This window comes from Eumetopias jubatus, unplaced genomic scaffold (assembly GCF_037043125.1).
Source record: "Eumetopias jubatus isolate StellerSeaLion01/CBP00866 unplaced genomic scaffold, mEumJub1_p1.0 scaffold_4, whole genome shotgun sequence".
Taxonomy (NCBI): domain Eukaryota; kingdom Metazoa; phylum Chordata; class Mammalia; order Carnivora; family Otariidae; genus Eumetopias; species Eumetopias jubatus.
The window spans coordinates 59,954,215-59,975,403 of NW_028274810.1; the positions used below are offsets into that span (position 1 = coordinate 59,954,215).

The 21,189-nt window shown below is 36.9% G+C and overlaps 1 protein-coding gene across 2 annotated transcripts in view; it reads left to right on the forward strand.

The window, feature by feature from the left end:
• The window catches only part of OMA1 (OMA1 zinc metallopeptidase), an 87,549-nt gene that overhangs the window by 54,165 nt on the left and 12,195 nt on the right, over positions 1–21,189 (forward strand). For both annotated transcript variants that reach the window (XM_028106952.2, XM_028106953.1), the window contains exon 8: positions 4,434–4,583. In XM_028106952.2, coding sequence (XP_027962753.1) covers positions 4,434–4,583 — 150 coding nt within the window. The remainder of the gene's footprint in view (positions 1–4,433; positions 4,584–21,189) is intronic.

The following is a 21,189-nucleotide window of genomic DNA, read 5'->3' on the forward strand; positions in this document are numbered from 1 at the left end:
ACTTTCACTTCTGTTCAACATAGTACTGGAAGTTTGTAGTCAGAGCAAGAAAAAGAAGTAATAGTTACCCACATTAAAGAGAGGTAGAAGTAAAATTATCTTTGTTTGCAGATGATACGATCTTATGTGTAGGAAACCCTAAAGACTTGAAAAATGGCTGTTTGAACTTAATAAATTAATTCAGCGAAGTATCAGGGTACAGTGTCAACACTCAAAAATTCATTTCTATACACAACAATTTGAAAAGGAAATTATAAAAACAATTCCATTTACAATAACTTGAAGAATAAAAGATTTGGGAATTAACCAAGGAGGTGAAGGACCTACACAGTGATAACTAAAAATTCATTGCTGAAACAAGACATAAAGAAATAGAAAGATCCTATGTTCACTGACTGGAAAACTTAATATTTTAAAAATGTCAGTAGTACCCAAAGTGATCTATAGATTCCATACAATCCCTATGAAAATCCCGGTGACTTTTTTTGTTTGTTTTTTTTTGGTAGAAATAGAAAAACTAAACCTAAAATTCATATGCAGTCTTAAAGGACCAGAGTAGCCAAAACAATCTTGAAAAAGAATAAAACTGGAGGACTCACACTTCAGATTTCAAAACTTGCTACACAGCTACAGTAATCAAAACTGTGGTATTAACATAAAAGACATATAGACCAGACTTGTTAATTAACAAGTCAGGAAACGACAGATGTTGGTGAGGATGTGGAGAAAGGGGAACCTTCCTACACTGTTGGTGGGAATGCAAGCTGGTGCAACCACTCTGGAAAACAGTATGGAGGTTCCTCAAACAGTTGAAAAATAGAGCTACCATACGATCCAGCAATTGCACTACTGGGTATTTACCACAAAGGTACAAATGTAGGGATCCGAAGGGGTACGTGCACCCCAATGTTTATAGCAGCAATGTCCACAATAGCCAAACTGTGGAAAGAGCCAAGATGTCCATGGACAGATGAATGGATAAAGAAGATGTGGTATATATACACAATGGAATATTATGCAGCCATCAAAAGGAATGGGATCTTGCCATTTGCAACGACGTGGATGGAACTGGAGGGTGTTATGCTAAGTGAAATAAGTCAGTCAGAGAAAGACATGTATCATATGACCTCACTGAAATGAGGAATTCTTAATCTCAGGCAACAAACTGAGTGTTGCTGGAGTGGTAGGGGGTGGGAGGGATGGGGTGGCTGGGTGATAGACATTGGGTAGGGTATGTGCTATGGTGAGCGCTGTGAATTGGGCAAGACTGTTGAATCACAGATCTGTACTTCTGAAATAATGCAACATATGTTAAGAAAAAAGAAAAGAAGATAGCAGGAGGGGAAGAATGAAGGGGGGTAAATCAGAGGGGGAGACGAACCAGGAGAGACGATGGACTCTGAAAAACAAACTGAGGGTTCTAGAGGGGAGAAGGGTAGGGGGATGGGTTAGCCTGGTGATGGGTATTAAAGAGGGCACATTCTGCATGAAGCACTGGGTGTTATGCACAAACAATGAATCATGGAACACTACATCAAAAACTAATGATGTAATATATGGTGATTAACATAACAAAAAATAAAGAAAAACTATAATACCTCATACTCATTAGGATGGCTACTATCAAAATAACAAATTAACAAATGGTGAAAACGTGAAGAAATTTGAACTCTTGTGCATTGTTGGTAGGAATGTAAATGGTAAGCCATTGTGAAAATGGTATGGTAGTTTCACACACACAAAAAATAAAATTCAGTTACCATATGACCCAGCAGCTCCCTTTCTGGATATATTCCTAAAAGAATTGAAAGCAGGGCCTCAAAAAGGTATTTGTATACCCATGTTCATAGCAGCGTTATTCACAGTAGCTAAAATGTGAAAGCAACCCAAGTGTCCATTGACCAATGAATGGATAAGCAAAATGTGTAGACATAAGAGATTTTGTTCAGTCTTAAAAAGGAAGGAAATTCTGCAATATGCTATAATACTGGATGAACCTTGAGGATGTTATGCTAAGTGAAGTAAACCGGTCACAAGAAGACAAATACTGTATGATTTCACTTGTATGAGGTACTTAGAGTAGTTAGAATCATAAAGACAGAATTTGTAATGGTGGTCACCCAGGACAGGGGTGAGAGGAGAATGGGGAATTAATTGTTTAATAGATACAGAGTTTCAGTTTTACGAAATGAGCTATGGGGATGCTTGGTGGTAGTGGCTGCACAACAATGGGAATGTATTTAATACCAGTGAACTGTACACTTAAAAATGGTTAAGATGGCAAATTTTATGTTATATGCATTTTACCACAATAAAAATAATTGTTTTAAACATTGAGTAAAATTTACTTGGATTTCAAATTATTTTTTCTTCTCATTTTCCCAGCATTTGAAAATATTTTAATGGTGTGTGTTAAAGAGTGGCATGGATGTTGACTAGATCAGCATGATATTGTGTATTTGCCTTTTTGTGTGTTACAATCTCATGGTTTTAAAGCTGAAAGCACATTAAGGCTCTTTGATAGCACATTTTAGTCAGTACGGTGTAAGTTTTTCTTAATTGTCTTACTCAAAAGTAAACTAGTTGGGAAATATAATCACTTTATCCAGTCACTTCTCATAGAAAAAATTAGAAATGTCAATAAATTGAACATGATTATAATATTTACTTAATCACCCTATATAGGATTTAGAAGTAGTTATATTATAAAAATAATATAGTTTATATAATTCAGAAATAAAAGTTCTCCTTCTCCATCATCAAACACCCCACTTATACTCTTAGGGTAGCTACTACTATTAACGGTTTCTTAAATTGCCTTCCAGAAATATTCTTTGTGTAGATAAGTATATGTATATGACTGATGGAATTATACACACGTTTCCAGACGTATGTATCCTATTTGTTAAAAAAAGATATACTTTTATAAGGTATTTTGAGTGACTTAAATATGTTCTTTAGCACACACACTGAGGAAAAGTAGATAAATTGATATGAACATTAAAAATGTAACAAAAATATAATTTCATTTCTTTGAAATCTTATAATTATTCTAGTGGTATAGATTAAGAATAAAATTTCTATAGTACAGTTTAATAATAGATGAGATTTTAAATCCATATTTTTATGAAAACAAAATATTAATTTGTGTGGAAGATTTTTGCCTTCAATACATGTTCTTATTACCTGTCATACTGAAAATAGTGGGTTATCTTTGGGAGTGGGATTATCTGTGAGTGCTGTATAGGGAGAGTTTTGGGCTTCTCTAATACCATATCGTATGAGTTTTTTTTAAAGCAATGAGCACATTCTACTTTTATAAAAATGCAAGAAAATATTTTTTTCATTGCAATAACTTATTTTTTGTTTCTTGTTGCTTTTTTTTTGTTATTTTATTCTAGTTAACATACAGAGTTCTACTGGTTTCAGATGTACAATTTAGTGATTCAGCAGTTCCATACAACACCCAGTGCTCATCATGATAAGTGCACTCCTTACCCCATCACCTATTTCACCCTTCCCCCCACCCTCCTTACCTCTGGTAATCATTAGTTTGTTCTCTGTAGTTAAGAGTCTGTTTCTTGGTTTGTCTTTCTCTTATTTTTTTTTCCCTTTCCTTGTTTGTTTTGTTTCTTAAATTGCATGTGAGTGAAATCCTATGGTGTCTTTCTCTGACTTATTTCACTTAGCATTATGCTGTCTAACTCCATCCATGTCACTGCAAATGGCAAGATTTCGTTCTTTCTGATGACTCAGTAATACTGCATTGTGTGTGTGTATTAAACCACATCTTTATCCATTCATTGATCAGTGGACACTTGGGCTGCTTCCATATCTTGGCTATTATAAATAATGCTGCTATAAACATAGGGGTGCATATATCCCTTTGAATTAGTATTCTTGTATTTTTTGAGTAAATATCCAGTAGTGCAATTGAAGGATTGTAGGGTAGTTCTATTTTTAACTATTTGAGGAACCTCCATACAGTTTTCCACAGTGGCTACACCACTTTGCATTCCCACCAATGGTGCACGAGGGTTCCTTTTTCTCCACATCCTTGTCAGTACATGATGTTTCTTGTGTTTTTGATTTTAGCCATTCTGACAGGTGTGAGGTGGTATCTCATTGTAGGTTTGATTTGCATTTCCCTAATGCTGTGATGATGAGCATCTTTTCGTGTGTCTGTTGGCCGTCTGTATGTATTCTTTGAAGAAATAAATCTCTGTTCATGTCTTCTGCCCATTTTTAATTGGATTATTTGTTTTTTGGATGTTGAATTTTAGAAGTTCTTTTTACATTTTGGATACTAGCCTTTTATCAGATATGTCATTTGCAAATAATGATAGAAAATAGTTTTAAAATGTAATGATTTAAATTTTAAAAAATGTTCTCATAACTAAGCTCTTTTTTTTTTTTTTAAATTCTGGTTTTAGGCTTGTGTGGATGTCAGAGCCAGTTCAGTGTTTTGGCAGCAGATGGAATTTGCAGATAGCCTACAAGGCCATCCCAAGTTGCCAGAATGGTTATCCACACACCCTTCTCATGGAAATCGAGCTGAGCACTTGGATAGACTCATACCTCAGGTTAGCTAACGCTGTATAAGGCAAGACATTGTTTTTACTGTATCATTTATTTATTTATTTTTTTAAAAGATTTTATTTATCTATTTGAGAGAGAGAATGAGAGAGAGAGAGCATGAGAGGGGGGAGGGTCAGAGGGAGAAGCAGACTCCCTGCTGAGCAGGGAGCCCGATGTGGGACTCGATCCTGGGACTCCAGGATCACGACCCGAGCCAAAGGCAGTCGCTTAACCAACATTTATTTTTAATGTAGTTGCTTCTTGTGCTTGGAAAAAGAGAGTTCTAGTCTAGCCTATCAAATGTTTTGATCACTATAATTATGGATTCTTGGTTTTTAAAGGATTTGACTGAAAAGTAAAAATCCTGCTTGTCCACAAGTCTTGGGGAATAAATTGCTGTTTCGTTGACTTTTCTTGATGGTGAAAGTTTAACCTTTTTAGAATCATACCTTTTAATTTTAACTGATTTGGCAAAAGTCTAAAACTCAAAGTATGTATTTTTCATACATATTGATCATAATTTAGTCTTTTCTTGGTGATTTAACCTTTGTTAAAAAGCTTGTTAAAAATATCAGTTGGCGGAGCAAGATGGTGGAGGGGTAGGAGACCTGGATTTCGTCTGGTCTCAGGAATTCAGCTGAATAGGGATCAAACCATTCTGAACACCTACGAACTCAACAGGAGATTGAAGATAAGAATAGTAACAACACTCTGAACAGAAAAGCGACCACTTTCTGGAAGGTAGGACGTGCGGAGAAGTGAATCCGAGGCGATATTCGGGAGGATAGACGGCGGGGGAGGGGACCTCCATCGGCCGCTTCTGGCAAGTGATAGAGCCGCGGAGCACAAAATCGGAACTTTTAGAAGTCGGCTCCACTGAGGGATGTCGTTCCAGTGGCTAAGCTGGGGGTGGAACCCTCGCGGGACAGTGTGGTCTCAGGACCCTCTGGGTCACAGAAAGACCGGGGGTGTCTGAGTGTGGCAGAGCTCCCAGGTATCGGAGCGGGGAAGCTGGCTGCAGAGACGGAGCCGAGGCGCAGGCTCTCAGCTCGGGGTTGCCATAAACTGTGATCCGCGGTCCAGTCAGGCCACTGCTCCTCCAGCAGGGACCCAACAAGCAGCAGGGCTGGGGAGACTCCCCTTCCTCCCCCGGGAGGAGCGGCGCGGGAGCGCACCGCAGAGATCTGCTGGGTTTGGAGACTCCACACGGGGTCGGGTGCCAGACATAGAAACGCTCCATCACAGACCGGGTGAGCACGGAGTGCGGCCGGAGACCAGGGAGACGGGAGTGACTGCTTTTCTCTGGGGGCGCACTGAGGAGTGGGGCCCCGAGTTCTCAGCTCCTCCGGGCAGAGATTGGGAGGCCACCATTTTCACCCTGGTCCTCCAAAGCTGTACCGAGAGCTTGCAGGGAACAAAAGCTCCTGAGAGCAAACCGGAGCAGCTTGCTTAGCACGGACTCACAAGGGCGGGCAATTGCGCCTCCGGCAAAGACATTTGGAAACCACAGCAACAGGCCCCTCCCCCAGAAGATCAGCAGGAACAGCTAGCAAGCCAAGACCAAGTTTACCGATCAAGGAGAACTCCAGTGCTAGGGGAATACTGCACATAGAATTCATGGCTTTTTTACCATAATTCATTAGTTTTTCAAAGTTAATTTTTTAACTGTTTTTTTTGAATTTTTCTTTTTCCCTTTTTCAAACATCTTATTAATCCCTTTTTAAAAAAAACTTTTTATTTTTCATTTTTAGAGTCATATTTTTATCCCTTCATAGTAGTTACCCTTATTTTTGGCATATATATATAAGTTGTTCTCTCTTTAAAATTTTGAGATACAATTTCTTCTAACAGATCAAAATATACCCTAAATCACTAGTGTATGGCTTTGTTCTATTCTCCTGCCTGATCACATTCTCTCCCTTTTTTTTCTTTTTTTTCGTTTTTCTTTTTCTTTTTAAATCTTCTTTCTTTTTAAAAACAACTTCTATCTTATCAATTCCTTTTATAAAATCTTTTATAATTTTCATCTTTACAGTCATCTTCAATCCCTTCATTGTATCAACCCTTATTTTGTACACATATAAGTCTTTCTTCCCTTAAAATTTTAGCAGGCGCTTTCTTCTAACAGACCAAAATATGCCCAAAAGCTAGTGTGTGGCACTGATCTATGCACTAGCCTGATCATATTTGATCATATACTGTTTTTTTTTGTTTTGTTCTGTTTTTATTTGTTTTTATCTTTTTCTTTTTCCTTTTTTTTTTTTCCCTTCTTTCTTTCCCTTTCTTGTCCCCTGGTTTCACGTCTTTTCTGATTTGTATAGAGTATATTTGCTAGAGACGTTGTTAACCTGTTAGCATTCTGTTCTCTCATTCATCTATTCTCCTCTGGACACAATGACAAGAGGAAAAAATCACCTCAGCAAAAAGAACAAGAGGTAGTACCGTCTGCCAGGGACCTACTCAATACTCACATTAGTACGATGTCGGACCTAGAGTTCAAAATCATGACTTTAAAGATACTAGCTGGGCTTGAAAAAAGTGTGGAAGTTATTAGAGAAACCCTTTCTAGAGAAATAAAAGAACTAAAATCTAACCAAGTCGAAATCAAAAAGGCTATTAATGAGGTGCAATCAAAAATGGGGGCACTAACTGCTAGGATTAATAAGGCAGAAGAAAGAATCAGCGATATAGAAGACCAAATGATGGAAAATAAAGAGGTTGAGAAGAGAGAGAAACAACTACAGGATCACGAGGGCAGAATTCGAGAGATAAGCATGCGATAAGACGAAACAACATTAGAATAATTGGGATCCCAGAAGAAGAAGAAAGAGAGAGAGGGGCAGAAGGTATATTGGAGCAAATAATAGCAGAGAACGTCCCTAATTTGGGGAAGGAAACAGGCATCCAAATCCAGGAGGCACAGAGAACCCCTCTCAAAATCAATAAAAATAGGTCAACACCCCGACATCTAATAGTAAAACTTACGAGTCTCAGAGACAAAGAGAAAATCCTGAAAGCAGCTCGGGAGAAGAGATATGTAACCTACAATGGTAGAAACATTAGATTGGCAACAGACCTATCCACAGAGACCTGGCAGGCCAGAAAGGACTGGCATGATATCTTCAGAGCACTAAACGAGAAAAATATGCAGCCAAGAATACTTTATCTAGCTAGGCTCTCATTGAAAATAGAAGGAGAGATAAAAAGCTTCCAGGACAAAAAAAAACTAAAGGAATTTACAAACACAAAACCAGCCCTACAAGATATATTGAAAGGGGTCCTCTAAGCAAAAAGGGAGCCTAAAAGCACCATAGATCAGAAAGGAACACAGATAATATACAGTAACAGTCACCTTACAGGCAATACAATGGCACTAAATTCATACCTTTCAGTAGTTACCCTGAATGTAAATGGGCTCAATGCCCCAATCAAAAGACACAGGCTATCAGATTGGATTAAAAAACAAGACCCATCGATATGCTGTCTGCAAGAGACTCATTTTAGACCCAAAGACACCCCCACATTGAAAGTGAAGGGGTGGAAAACCATTTACCATGCTCATGGACACCAAAAGAAAGCTGGGGTGGCAATCCTTATATCAGACAAATTAGATTTTAAAACAAAGACTATAATAAGAGATGAAGAAGGACACTATATCCTACTTAAAGGGTCTATCCAACAAGAAGATCTAACAATTGTAAATATCTATGCCCCTAACGTGGGAGCAGCCAATTATATAAGGCAATTAATAACAAAAGCGAAGAAACACATTGACAGCAATACAATAATAGTGGGGGACTTTAACACCCCCCTAATTGAAATGGACAGATCATCTAAGCAATAGATCAACAAGGAAATAAAGACTTTAAATGACACACTGGACCAAATGGACTTCACAGACATATTCAGAACATTCCATCCCAAAGCGACGGAATACACATTCTTCTCTAGTGCCCATGGAACATTCTCCAGAATTGATCACATCCTAGGTCACAAATCAGGTCTCAACCGGTACCAAAAGATTGGGATTATTCCCTGCATATTTTCAGACCACAATGCTTTGAAACTAGAACTCAATCACAAGAGGAAAGTCGGAAAGAACTCAAATACATGGAGGCTAAAGAGCATCCTACTAAAGAATGAATGGGTCAACCAGGAAATTAGAGAAGAATTAAAAAAACTCATGGAAACCAATGAAAATGAAAACACAAGTGTTCCAAATCTTTGGGATACAGCAAAGGCAGTCCTGAGAGGAAAGTATATAGCAATCCAAGCCTTTCTCAAGAAACAAGAAAGGTCTCAAATACACAACCTAAGCCTACACCTAAAGGAGCTGAGAAAGAACAGGAAATAAAGCCTAAACCCAGCAGGAGAAGAGAAATACTAAAGATCAGAGCAGAAATCAATGAAATAGAAACCAAAAGAACAGTAGAACAGATCAACAAAACTAGGAGCTGGTTCTTTGAAAGAATTAACAAGATTGATAAATCTTTGGCCAGACTTTTCAAAAAGAAAAGAGAAAGGACCCAAATCAACAAAATCATGAATGAAGGAGGAGAGATCACAACCAACACCAAAGAAATACAAACAATTCTAAGAACATATTATGAGCAACTCTATGCCAGCAAATTAGATAACCTGGAAGAAATGGGTGCATTCCTAGAGATGTATCAACTAGCCGGGAAGAAATAGAAAACCTGAACAGACCTATAGCCACTAAGGAAATTGAAGCAGTCATCAAAAATCTCCCAACAAACAAAAGGCCCAGGGCCAGATGGCTTCCCAGGGGAATTCTATGAGACATTTAAAGAAGAATTAATACCTATTCTCCTGAAACTGTTCCAAAAAATAGAAATGGAAGGAAAACTTCCAAACTCATTTTATGAGGCCAGCATTACCTTGATCCCAAAACCAGACAAAGACCCCATCAAAAAGGAGAATTACAGACTAATATCCTTGATGAACATGGATGCAAAAATTCTCACCAAAATTCTAGCCAATAGGATCCAACAGTACATTAAAAGGATTATTCACCACCACCAAATGGGATTTATCTCTGGGCTGCAAGGATGGTTCAACATCCGCAAATCAATCAACGTGATACAATACATTAACAAAAGAAAGAACAAGAATCATATGATCCTCTCAATAGTTGCAGAAAAAGCATTTGACAAAGTACAGCATCCCTTCTTGATCAAAACTCTTCAGAGTATAGGGATAGAGGGTACATACCTCAATATCATAAAAGCCATCTATGAAAAACCTACAGCCAATATCATTCTCAATGGGGAAAAGCTGAGAGCTTTTCCCCTAAGGTCAGGAACGCGGCAGGGATGTCCACTATCACCACTGCTATTCAACATAGTATTAGAAGTCCTAGCCACAGCAATCAGGCAACAAAAAGAAATCAAAGGCATCCAAATCGGCAAGGAGGAAGTCAAACTCTCACTCTTTGCAGATGATATGATACTGTATGTGGAAAACCCAAAAGACTCCACCCCCAAACTGCTAGAACTCATACAGGAATTCAGTAAAGTAGCAGGATATAAAACAAATGCACAGAAATCAGTGGCATTCCTATGCACCAACAACAAGACAGAAGAGAGACAAATCAAGGAGTCGATCCCATTTACAGTTGCACCCAAAACCATAAGATACCTAGGAATAAATTTAACCAAAAAGGCAAAGGATCTGTACTCAGAAAACTATAAAATACTCATGAAAGAAATTGAAGAAGACACAAAGAAATGGAAAAACGTTCCATGCTCATGGATTGGAAGAATAAACATTGTGAAGATGTCAGTACTACCTAGAGCAATCTACACATTCAATGCAATCCCCATCAAAATACCATCCACCTTTTTCAAGGAAATGGAACAAATAATCCTAAAATTTGTATGGAACCAGAAGAGACCCCGAATACCCAGAGGAATATTGAAAAAGAAAACCAAAGCTGGCGGCATCACAATTCCGGACTTCCAGCTCTATTACAAAGCTGTCATCATCAAGACAGTATGGTACTGGCACAAAAACAGACACATCGATTGATGGAACAGAATCGAGAGCCCAGAAATGGACCCTCAACTCGATGGTCAACTCATCTTTGACAAAGCAGGAAAGAATGTCCAATGGAAAAAAGACAGTCTCTTCAACAAATGGTGTTGGGAAAATTGGACAGCCACCTGCAGAAGAATGAAACTGGGCCATTTCCTTACATCACACACAAAAATAGACTCCAAATGTTTGAAAGATCTAAACGTGAGACAGGAGTCCATCAAAATCCTAAAGGAGAACACAGGCAGCAACCTCTTCGACCTCAGCCACAGCAACTTCTTCCTAGAAACATTGCCAAAGGCAAGGGAAGCCAGGGCAAAAATGAACTATTGGGATTTCATCAAGATAAAAATTTTTTGCACGGCAAAAGAAACAGTCCACAAAACCAAAAGACAACCGACAGAATGGGAGAAAATATTTGCAAATGACATATCAGATAAAGGGCTAGTATCCAAAATCTATAAAGAACTTATCAAACTCAACAGCCAAAGAACAAATAATCCAATTAAGAAACGGGCAGAAGACATGAGCAGACATTTTTCCAAAGAAGACATCCAAATGGCCAAGAGACACATGAAAAAGTGCTCCACATCGCTGGGCATCAGGGAAATCCAAATCAAAACCTCAATGAGATACCACCTCACACCAGTCGGAATGGCTAAAATTAACAAGTCAGGAAACGACAGATGTTGGTGGGGATGTAGAGAAAGGGGAACCCTCCTACACTGTTGGTGGGAATGCAAGCTGGTGCAGCCACTCTGGAAAACAGTATGGAGGTTCCTCAAACAGTTGAAAATAGAGCTACCATACGATCCAGCAATTGCACTACTGGGTATTTACCACAAAGGTACAAATGTAGGGATCCGAAGGGGTACGTGCACCCCAATGTTTATAGCAGCAATGTCCACAATAGCCAAACTGTGGAAAGAGCCAAGATGTCCATGGACAGATGAATGGATAAAGAAGATGTGGTAAATATACACAATGGAATATTATGCAGCCATCAAAAGGAATGAGATCTTGCCATTTGCAATGACGTGGATGGAACTGGAGGGTGTTATGCTGAGTGAAATAAGTCAATCAGAGAAAGACATGTATCATATGACCTCACTGATATGAGGAATTCTTAATCTCAGGAAACAAACTGAGAGTTGTTGGAGTGGTGGGGGGTGGGAAGGATTGGGTGGCTGGGTGATAGACATTGGGGAGGGTATGTGCTATGGTGGGCACTGTGAATTGTACAAGACTGATGAATCACGGATCTGTACTTCTGAAACAAATAATGCAATATATGTTAAGAAAAAAAAAGATAACAGGAGGCGAAGAATGAAGGGGAGTAAGTCAGAGGGGGAGATGAACCATGAGAGACGATGGACTCTGAAAAACAAACTGAGGGTTCTGTAGGGGAGGGGGATGGGGAGATGGGTTAGCCTGGTGATGGGTATTACAGAGGGCACATTCTGCGTGGAGCACTGGGTGTTATGCACAAACAATGAATCATGGAACACTACATCAAAAACCAATGATGTAATGTATGGTGATTAAAATAAAAATTATTAAAAAATATCAGTTAATGAACTGTGCAAAATTTTTGGGTCAATTATTAATTTCGATAATGATGCTGGAATTTGTTTTCTTAGAAAAAAATCTCTTTGTATTATTTTGCTTTTTGGTTATTTATTTATAAAGCATGTGCTGTGTGGCATTCTTTCTTTTTTGGTAGAATTTAATGGATCAAGTTAAAAAGCAGCTTTCTCTCAAGTAGTTTTTACTATGTTCTGAAAATCTTTTGACTTCATTCAAAATGTTTTCTGTAGTTATCACATCAGTACAAGATGGATGTCAGGCATGTCTAAGCCAGGCTACATCTCTCTTTATTTCACTTGAATTAAATTAGTTGATTGGTTATAAAAGCAGAATATTCTTTAGGAATTTAAGATTTGGTATTGGTCTGTTTGCTAATGGATAAAAAGGGATCCAGGTGTATTATAAAAGTTATCTTTCAGTATGACTTCAAATTCAGCTTAAGATACACTGGGTTCCTATTATAAGAAAGAAATGATGCTAGTAAGTACAGGGGTACAAAGAGAAATAAGACATGGTTCTTGATAATTTCATGCTAAGATAAGTACAGATTGATTCTTAATACAACAGGGAATATGACTTATAAGAAAAGTAAAAATGTAGTGGTATGCAATTTGAAGGAATAATAGCCGGCATCTAGTTTGGAATGAGAAACAATCGCAAGATTCCTTCATTTGTTTATGTGATCAGTATTTGTTTATACTCATTTCTAATCTACTATTCTGTATCATGTGGCCGGGTGAGCAAGGACAAAACAAAACAGTTTTTGCTTTTTTGGAGCTAACATTTTAATGAGATAATTCAAATAATAAACAAACAAACATATATGTAGTATGTCAAGTAGTGATAAGCATGAGGGGGAAATATAGAGCAGGTTAAAAGTAGTAGAGAGGGCTGGGCAGCCGAGAAGGTTTACTAGACTGTGTTCATGTGTCAAGGAGAGCCTCACTGAATAGAATCTGGAAAAGCCCTGGAGCAAATCCTGTGAATATATGGAGGGAGTCTTTTAGGCTGAGGAAGTAGCAAGTGCACAGGACCTAGAGTGAGAGTATGTTTGATGTGTCCAGAGAATAGCCAGGAAGACATGGAGGTGGAATGGAGTAAGGGAGGAGGGGAGAATGGTTGAGATGTAGAGGGACCAGACATGAAGGGTCTTCTAAACCATTGTAAGGTCTTTTATTTCAAGTGATGAGGGAAGCTAGTTCCGTCATCACTCAGTCTGGTGTGAACAGCAGAGGAGTGAATTGACCGGACTCATGTGTTTTATAGTGAGCACTGGGGCTCCTCTGTGGAGAGTGGACTGTAGTGGGGCAAGGGTGGAATCAGGGAGACTATTTAGGAGGCTCTTGCAAAAATCCTAGTAAGACATTATGGAGACAGAAGAGAGTGAGGGAAGTGGTCAGATTTTGGATATATTTTGAAAGGAATGATAACAGAATTTGTCGACAGCTTCGGCATACTTTGTACCTTTCATGAGCATTGGGGATAGCTAGACGTGGGTTCTTCAGACCTTCCCTAAATATATTTCATTTATACTCCTCTAATTTGAAGAAAAAAATATTTGAGAAAGAAATAACCATGAAATTTACTTGATATAATTTATAGTAATCATTCGTCTTAAAAGGGCAACATGGGACTGGGATTACATTGTGTTAGTAATTGATGTGTATGGAAGCTCACTGGCTCTGAGAGTCTTCTCAGTGATACCTACGACCCAGGGGCCTTCTACTGCCCTGGCAAGTTTAGCCTATCTCGTAAGTCCTAATAATCACATGGTTTTCTTCTAGAATTTCCTTTCTTTGCATTTTTGCTCAGTGAAATTCTAAAAATATATGACTTGCTTAAGCTGGATAATGAATTCTAGTCACCTTTCATCTGAAGCTTGTCCTAAATTCTGTAAAAAATGTGCTTTAGAGAAGTCTTTAAAATAATAATGAATTGATTAGTGAGTATGAGGAAAAGTGGTTGGAAAAACAAATATGTTATTTGGGAACCAATGATGAAAAACACTGGGAGATTTTTTTTTTCTTCTAAAAATAAACTATCCTAGTTCAGAAACTTAATTTGAAAACCTCGTATAATTTCTTACATTTTCCCCCCAAGTGATTAAATTCAATTTGAAAGCAATAAAACTCTACTACAATATTGGGAATAATTCAGTGGTTGAAGTGAAGCTGATAGTGCAAGAGTATACTGTTAATTAGAATGTCAAGTAGTGATAAGCATGAGGGGGATTGGAATTCCCTACCATTCTAATTTCTATAATGAAACAAAGTGATTCCTCAGGCAATATATAGAATTATGTGAGTCTATAGACTACTACTAAGGACTACTTTTTTGGTTGTTGTAGTTAAATTTTATTTAAGGTTTTTTTTCCCTCCACTTACGTGAATACAGTGTTATATTCTACCTAAAGCTCTTGACAGTATGCCTGAATTGATGTACATCTCAAAGGTTGTTGAGAATATAGCACCAGAACACAGAGAAATCTAGGCAAGAGATGAGGATTTCAGAGTCACCTGAAAAAGGTGATAGTTGAAGCAGAGTAGATGAGTTCACTTAGGAAGTAAACAGAGAAAAAGATCCTGGACAGAGGTAACAGTATAATGTACTTTACATATTTAATCAGTAGGAAGAAGATTGAGCCTGTAGTAAATCAGATTTATAGGAGGAGAAAAGATCAAGAAAATCAGGAAAGTAAGATTCTTTGGTTCTATGATAAATCTTGATAATTTTGATTTTTTTAAAAAACTTATTGAAGATTGTGTATTTTTTATTTCTTACTGGATTCCCTGAATATCATCAAAGAAATGTATTATTTCGTACCATAGCATATCAAGATTTAAGGTATTTTACATCTATACTTGGTGCATTCAACAAATATTTATTGATCATGTGTTATGCCAGACCGTAGGTGTTACAAGTGTTGTGAACAAAATACACAAAAATCCCTGTCCTCATGAAGCTTATGCAGTAAAGGGAGACAGACAGTAAATAGCATTAATTAGTAATGTATAGAATAGATCACTGATATATTGTATACTAGTCAGTAATGAGTGTTAATGAGGAAAATAAAGGAAGAACAATGTGTTAGCTTGGGGTGCTATAGCAAAATACCAGAGACTGGGTGGCTTAAGCAACAGAAATTTATTTTTTCAGAGCTCTGAAGGGTAGAAGTCCAAGGTCAAGGTTCTGGCTTAAGCAGTAGCAATTAATTTTTTCATAATTCTGAATGCTAGAAGTCTAGTAATTTTCTGGCAGATTCAGTTTCTGGTGAGGTCTTTCTGGCTTGCAGATGGCTGTCTTCTAAAACATTGTGTCCTCACCTGGTGGAGAGAGTGAGTGTGTTGGTGTCTCTTCCTTTTCTTACTAAACTGATAAGAACAGATACTACACTTGGCCTTTTCTTATAAGGGCATGTTAATCTTTTCATGAGGGCTCCACCCTCATAACCTCTTCTAAACCTAAATTACCTCCCAAAACCCCATCTCCAAATACTGTCATCACATTGGAGGTTAAGGCTTCAACCTAAGAATCTGGGGTAGGGGGGAACAGTCCAGTCCATAGTGGGTAGGTAATGTGTGAGCAGAGGTGGTCAAGGTCCTGGAACAGCTGTTTGAAATGGCGTTAGTCAGAGAAGGTTTCACTGAGAAGATGGTATTTGAAGGAAGAATGAAATAAATGAAAGAATGAGCCATGTGACTTCCTAGGCGAACACCCTTCCAGGCAGAAGAAATAGTAAGTACCAGGCCTTGAGGTCGGAGTGAGCCTGGTGTATTTGACAGCAAGGAGACCAATGTGGCTGGATGAGGTAAGCAACGGAAAGTGGAGAGTGTGGGTTTTGAAGCCAGGGTAAGGACTTTGGCTTTTGGTCACAGATGGGACACCAGTGGAAAGTTTGGAGCAGAGCACTAGAGGAGTAACAGGATTGACTTATGTTTGGAGAGGATGTGATCTATAGCTCCTCTAAAAAGCACTAAAATCATCTAATTTTGAAGTATTTTAATATAGTATGTTGTTCAGAAAATAAACTAGTTAGTTCCTTGTTTTGTTTTGCTTTTAAAATCAAGAAAATGCCCCCAAGGTAGAAAAAACTCTACCTTTGCTATTTTTTAATGTGTATTCTGAGATAAAGCATGCATGAATACCTCGTTAAATATAATCCTGCAATCCACCAGCATTTAAAAATGATAAATATAGGGTTATAGTATTAATAATATTTGTAGTTAATAAGATGATATGCTATAATTTTATTTACTTGAAATAATCAGTTAAATTTAGGAAACAAATATTCCACGCATTCTGGTTACCATAACGACTTGGGTGAAAAATTGAAGAGCAGATGTTAAATCAACCTGTTGATGTTTAATTGTATGACAGTTTTAAAATTATACTTAACACTGTTCAGATTTTAAATTTATTTATAACATAAGTTGTCCTTGAAAGAGATCCCTTATTTAACTTTCTTTCTACAAAGATTGTTATAAAATATGGATGAACTGATGTGAATAAAGGAAATGGTATGATAACCCAGGACAGAAATTTACTTGAAAGATTTATTTTACAACTGGAAGCATTTAGACTGAATTTTTTATTTTCTGTTTCTCTCACTGACTTACTCTCTGCCATCCTTTTCTTGGTTGGGGGAAGGAAATGGGGAAAGATAGAATGTATAGGAAAAATATTTAATTTGGCCTTACTGTTGTTTAGGGTTATGTTATAATAATAATCTTGAATCGGATTTATTTTTAAATGACTCTTAGAACTTTCAACGCCAGCCTTATTTGTAAACTGTTTTTTAAATCTTGGTGTTCAAATTTACTGCATTCAGTTTTTATAGATACTGGCAGGCTGTAAATGCATTCATTTTAATCTCATTTTATCTTGAATTCTTTAAACTTTCAGGAATCTGGGGGTTGAGATCTTGTAAATCATTCTTATGCATTTATAATTGGACAAAGTAAATGCATAAATCATTAATATTATACATCTCATGAGTAGAAAATATGAGTATTTCACATTGAAGTGAAATGTCGTTGTTGGCCAGTGTACACAAACGTACACTGTTCACCTTACAGAATTTCATTTTGTCTGACATGGAGAGTGTTGAGGAAAAGGCAAATATCATAGCAGCTACTGTAATTGAATTGGCCTCTGAATCATATAAAGCCAGGAAGCCTGACAGTAACATTGTCTAAAACCTTAAAAAAATATTATGGTGCATGTGATGTGTATCTACTTGAGGCTGAAGTGAATGGACTATTAGAATAAATTGCTTTTAGGGGGAAAGAAAAGTATGATATTTTTAGAAAAATGTGTTAAAAATGGAGTTGATTTTTTTTTTTTCTCTTGAAATGACTTGGTTTCTACTTTCAAAGGAAGCTTTTAATCTAATTATGAAGCTTCTCTGGCCATTAATTTTTTTCTCCTGTTTTTTTTTTTCTTTTTTTAAACCGAATTACTGTGGTTTTATTTTTTATGAATAAGTAATTGCTATTTTACTTGATAGGGAGTGCCTAGAAGAATCCTGATGTGTACCAGCAGTTTCATAAATACTTCGGTTGTTATTGGGAATAAAAACAGCCATTTCATAATATATTGTTCTCCTGTGTCAGGAGTGGTTGATTATAAAATTTATTTGAAAACTTTTTCTTATTTATCATTCTAGAGGAAAATTGACATGTGTCAAGATGGACTTAATTTTTAAATTTTTTGTGTTTATTAAAATTTTTAGTTATTTAAATAAGTAACTTTTTTAGACCACTTCAAAAACTAGTCAGATTCCAATTTCCATTGCAGTTTATAAAAGGAAATGAAATGAATTAGAGGGAAAACATTTTTAAAGGTAAAATCGTGACTTACACAAGTATAAGATGAACAATATCTGAGATTTTCTTTAACTTATTATTACTGAGAGAGCCAGTAATGTGTTACAGCTAGCTCACGGGAGAATTTCAGAACCATAGGTATATAGACAATCAGGAATGCTGAACCGACTTTACAGACAGATGGAAAACTGATCTATTCATGAGGCAGTGATCAATTTGCATTCCACCAGACAGTTCGCTTACATTTCTGCAGACTTGTATTATTTGCATTGTTATTAGTTTTCTGCAGATTATGGAGTTGTAAAACAGCTCTAAGGCCTTGAAAGGCAGAGGTGACACTCAAGGATGCACTTGATAGGATATCCAGTGTTCTTTTTTGCCCATTTCAAAGTCTTTCACAGTTTCTTGTTTTTATTTTCTGTTGTCATCCATTTGCCTTTCAAGTAAAGACACTAAAATCATCCTGTAAGGCTAATATATAAATAGAAGTTTTTGTTTTGTTATTTGTAATTAGCCACGTAGCCATTATCCTTATTGTATTTCTTTTCTTTCTCTTAAAGTAACGAACTACTGTTCTCATTCATTCCTGTTAAATTTGTTTCTAATGAGTTTTTGATTGAGGTTAGTTAAAATCCTAGGCTTTTTTTTTTTTTTTTTTTAGAGTGTATGCTTGCCTATAGAAATTAAGGGAGAGAGCTTCAAGTCGGGTATAAAGGGATTGGTTTCATTTTTTCAGGATGTTGGGAAGAAAACATTTTTATCTACCCTTCAAAGGTTCTTCTGGCTGGTCTAAATTAAATTGACATGAGATAGATTAACAGGAGAAAACTTTAATTTTGTACATATGGGAACACCACATACATGAGAGGTTCAAAGACAGGTAAAATGAAGTATATATGCCATTCTGCGCTAAGGAATGGGGTAAGGCCCTGGGGCTTCAAAGGGGAGGAGAGCAATTCACCAGGGCAGTAAGAAGAAGAGCAGATGTTTGGTAATGAGATGTTTGCTCTTTCATACAGATGGGTCACTCAGATAAAATTTATTTCTGGTAATAACTCTTATTCTGGGAAAGACCCCCCAATTTATATTCTTCTAGGTAGTTAAGAGAGGAGCAAAATCTTCTCTTGAGCCCACAGGGGTTTATTGCCTTCAACTCAAAATAGTCCATGTGCCCAAATGGCACATTTTAGGGAGACTTTTTCTGCACCCCTTCAAGGAAAAACATTTAAACCTTTCATGAATTATTTTGAACTAAAGGTATAGATATAAAATCAAGAATGAAGTCACAGAAATGCAGAAATGACAGGAAAATGGAGGATAGAGAGGAAAAACATCTTTAAAAGAATTTTTTATTATAAATCTTAAAAACACATGTAAAGATAGAGAATAATTTGAATAATTTAACGAATCCTCATTTTCCACTCACATTCATTAGTATCAACCGTTTTGTAACTTGCTTCATTTGAATCTCCTCTTATTTTTTCCCATTAGAATTTTAATGTAAATGCCAGACATGAGGGCTTTCTCCCCAGTTCCTCCAATATGTATTTTAGAAAGTAGTACCATTTTCATCCACAGTTAGACTATTATTCCTAAGAAAATTTATAGTAATTCCTTATTAAAAATAAATATCCTGTCTATATGCAGATTTTTCTGTCTCAAAATATAGTTTTACTGTTGGTTTATTCAAATTCTGATCCATCAAATCCATGTGTTGCATTTGATTATTTTGTCCCTTGTCTCTTTGACTTCAGAACAGCGCCCCCTCCCTTTGTTTTTGTTTGTTTTTAAACATGCTGTTGACTTGTTGAATAAATGTAGCCTCGCATTCTAGATTTATGTGATTGCTTTTTTGTGATATCATCTAACTTGTGTTAAAAAACAAAATTCAACTGAGTAAATTTAAAGACCAAATTGGTTTTATTCAGCAGTTTGTGAATTGGGCAGCATCCTTCTAGCAATAGAAAGGAGCTCCAAAAAATTGAATAAAATGAGAGACTTTTGTAAGCAGTAAGGGGCAGGGACAAGGAAAGAGGAGTTACCTCATCTTTCTTTGTGGGATGGAAGGGGTCTATCTGGCAGATTACCTCAGTAAATGCTGACTGGGAAATTCCAGATTTACTGGTTTAAGATTCCATTTTGGAAGAGGTTGAAACTGCAGTTAGGTTAGCTGTTAAGTCTTGGTTTGCTGATGTGGGGCTTACCACAATTGAGTCTATTTTGGGCCTGTTTCTCTCTCTCTCTCTCTCTCTTTTTTTTTTTAATAGTTGTTTCTCTGTATACCTGTAAACAGAAGTTAAATTTTGGCAAGAATATTTTATAGGCTGTGCAGCTATGCTTCATATTGTTTTACATCAGGATTCTGTTGATCTGGCTGCTCACATTTAGTGATGCCACATTTGATCAGGGGTTTGAATGGTGATGGCCTGCCCCCTTCCTTTGTCAATATGGTTTTCCCTCGTCTGGCCAGCAAGTGGTTGTAGGGTAATGATTTAGCACTCCATAAATATCCAGTTTTTCAGCAACCTGAGAAGTTTCTTTGATTGAGGGGAACTATCATTGTCCTCTGTCTCAAAAGGCTAACCTGTGTGTGCATCTTCAGGAGGAATCTATATAGAACAGTGAAGAAGGAACTCAGACCAGCCAAATTAAATCTAATGGAAGAAACGATGTTGCAGCCACATTTTTCTCCTATGCAAGAGTAGATGTAAGAGGTAGATGGGAGAGATTTTTAAAAAATCAGAATGATTTTAATAAGAGTTGAAAGATGATCATAGGTAATTGTATTTAATAGACATTTTGTGTATGAGCGTCCTTAACTAATAACACCACAAAAACCTTCATCCAAACTAAATCTAACAATAACAACAACAAAAAGCCTCTGAAATGCCCATTTTCTTCCAGTTAGATAAGCTTCAAAGAGTAAAAAAATCTAAAAAAAAAAACAAACTCAGGTATAATTTAAAAGCTTTCCTACATTGGAGAGGACAGCCTAGGTGCCCCCTGAAGCTGGCATGAGAAGGCTGATTTAACTACATTGAAAGTGACAGAAGAAGAAAGAATGACTTTACAAATGTAAGATACATCCGTTCCAGAAAATTGCTAAACTTGTGAATACAGCAGACAAGCTGTAAAACTTTCATTG